The 2,926-nt window shown below is 41.0% G+C and overlaps 1 protein-coding gene across 1 annotated transcript; it reads left to right on the top strand.

Moving 5' to 3' along the window:
- Positions 1-1,814: 1,814 nt before the first annotated feature.
- Positions 1,815-2,417, top strand: LOC124775848 (gustatory and pheromone receptor 32a-like). Its single transcript, XM_047250683.1, has one exon. It carries the CDS (start codon positions 1,815-1,817, stop codon positions 2,415-2,417), a length of 603 nt encoding a protein of 200 aa, XP_047106639.1.
- Positions 2,418-2,926: the final 509 nt, after the last annotated feature.

Genomic DNA, 2,926 nt, shown 5'->3' on the forward strand with positions numbered 1-2,926 from the left:
ATAATAAATATGTACAAAGTGATGAAAGGTATCAGGACATAGACATTTAATACGCGAAAATCGCAATAAAGGACATTGAGGAATTATGCTGCCTGGGAAGTATGATCGTACAAGTAGTCTCAAGCAGATGGGGATCTGAGAATGAGACTTCAACAACCCAGGAAGATTTCTACTGGAAATGAATAGTAAATACGAAATATGTGTTATATGTAAAGAAAATGAGAAGGAAATGGAAACATTAGAAACGCTGTGTCATACAAATGCCCAAAAACATAACTAGACTGACAAAGAAGGGAAAGAAGAGGTACTTCCAAGGGAAGGCTCTTATTGAATTTCTTACCAAAATAAGTTAAGCTTAAGAACAAATTGCTAGAAGCAGGATAAGGAATTAAAGGGGAAAAGATACGTTGGTAGACAAGAGAAGCGAAAAGTAATACAGCGATAGATGAGTTACGACAAGTATTTCGATAGAACGAAACGAGAGGTAGCATTAGACTTTTCGAGAAAGACGCTCCTCCAAGAGCAGTTCATTTAGGATATGCGTTGTTCGTATGGAGACGTGTTACAGTGCTGTAGGTTGCAAAGTTTTGAGGCGAGGAATTCAGCTCATTATGATAAAAACGTTTAAGGAAAGAAAATCGATAGTCGTCGCTACATTGTAGGTAGCCTTTTAAGTGATTAATTTCCGGTCTTGAAAAATTAAACGCAACTGGCCTGTGAATTCTAAGTCATGCCAGGGCTGTTACCACAGAAACGTAGTCCCCATCGAGTAGCTTTCTGAAGATCTCTTTCTTTTGTATTGTGGAAAACCAGTTCTCATTTCGCAGTTCTGAAGATGACAGGACGTCAATAGGTGCCAATGAACATCTAAAGCATGATTAAGAAGTAAGAAAGGCACATTAGGTGGTAATGACAGAAAATCAGAAGTGTGGACGCAGAGGGATGAAAACATTGAAACTGCAAAGACTTAGTTTGAAATTTACGCTCTTAACGAGGAGATAAAGCTATTGGCATTTCACGTTATCCAAATGAGTGGAAATGCTTCTGGAAACGTAATATTAATAATGCAATCATCTACAAATATGAATCATTACAATAATACCGTTCCAATGCAGAGAAAAAGGCAACTAGATTCGAAGTGTCTTAGTAAACGGGGAACGATAGTTAACTGCTCTAGGTTTCAACATTGGACACATTTTGGTACTGTTCGTAAGAGAACTGAGCCAAAGGCAAATAAAAACACAGCAGCCTTGCAGATATCAAACCATAAATCCGTGATAAATTTTCATTTAGTCATGTCACCATTATACAAACTATGGATACTATTAGGTTTAGCGCCTGTGGAAGACGATGATACGACAACCATCTGCTGCAAGAAAAGTTGTAGTGGTGTATGGAAGAGTATAATACATCCTTCTGCATTCTGGCTGCTCGCTACTGTGCTGGCATCTGTGTTATATTGGAGTCAAATGATGAAATTACCCGCTACTTTACGTACCTTACCATTAATTGTTTACTGTATCTTAGTAATCATATCAGATGGAAAGCTAGTGTTGATTTTTGTTACGTGCACTATAACTAGACTAGCACATCTACGATCCTTCATTAAAGAGCTCAAGTTTGTAGATGACCACGTTCCTGTGAAGCTGCCAATTTATGGTAAAGTTACTGTTGGTCTTGCGATCGTCATTAACGTTGTGCTAATGAGTGGAGTTATATTTAGTTTAAGATCAGCCCCTGCAGGAATGTTTGCATTATTACATATTGTTTTCCGATGGTTTATAGACTCAACTGTAACCCATCAGTTCGTACTGATGGCCCTGGAGCTGTGGGTGAGATTGAGGAGTCTTAATACATGCCTTTTGGAGATGGTGCACCGTTCCGACTTTCGGGTTTTGCTAGTAGCGCCGCAGGAGGCTATAACGACAGGAAGGTTGAGCCATCTGTTGGAGGCGTTCGTGGCGTTAGGGCGCGCAGCCGAGTTCCTGGAGGAACACTTTGGGTTACTAGTAGCCACTGACATCGCACAGTGTGTGATCGGCGCCACCTGTAGTGCGTATGAGTTACTTATCGTCATTTCGGGATTATCCTCTACGAAGATACTAATATACAATAAATCAGTAAGTACGTCGGTGCTGTGGCTCGCCTACCACTGCCTCAAGCTGGTTTCCATAGCGTTGTCCTGTGCCGCATTCGAGAACGCGGCGAGGCGTACCGGCGTGATCCTGCTGAGGTCACCAGTGCTGCGCTCTTCGTTCGCTGGCGAAGTGGAAGCCTTCCTGCATGTGACGTCGCAGGACTCGCTTCTGCGCTTCACAGCTGCAGGGTTCATCGAAGTCGACCGACGTCTGCTGGTTTCAGCACTTGCTGTTGTCATAACATACCTTGTTATTATTGGTCAGTCTGCAGTTAACTAAATAAGATTTACAATTTAGCCGACTGGCTGTATTATTCCTACCAGTGCATGCAACTTTTATCTTCTTTATTTCAGAACGGTTATCAGAAGGAGTATTCTCGATTCCTATTTGAATGTATTTGGTTGTGATTTTGTGAGTTTTAAATCACCAGAAATTAAGAGTAATCTGGTTTCCAGTGTGTTTGTATCTAGTTGCGGTGAAACGCTCTGTCTTTACACTGAGTCATTGGTCATTTTTCGAGTAACAATGTGTGATGTGACTCCAACTATGTACTTCATAAACATAATAATCAAGCAAAGTGTCGCCCTGGTTAAGAGAGTAGAGTTAAGGAAGAGCAGGGTTTTGTTTATTCAGTCAGACAAACTGGTTTAGTTGTTCTGCAGTTTTCTTCAGTGTACTAGAAAGAGGGGTGTGATGTACACACCTACTTTTTGGGACAGCATGACCCATCCTGAGATTCTTATGACCTCATCGTCCGCAGGAAATCAAACCTTAATGATTTGTATTCT

This window comes from Schistocerca piceifrons, chromosome 2, assembly GCF_021461385.2.
Source record: "Schistocerca piceifrons isolate TAMUIC-IGC-003096 chromosome 2, iqSchPice1.1, whole genome shotgun sequence".
Classification (NCBI taxonomy): Eukaryota; Metazoa; Arthropoda; class Insecta; order Orthoptera; family Acrididae; genus Schistocerca; species Schistocerca piceifrons.

Bases quoted from the DNA above. Each gene is read 5' to 3' on its own strand.
- LOC124775848 (XM_047250683.1), top strand. From the start codon at position 1,815: ATGGCCCTGGAGCTGTGGGTGAGATTGAGGAGTCTTAATACATGCCTT.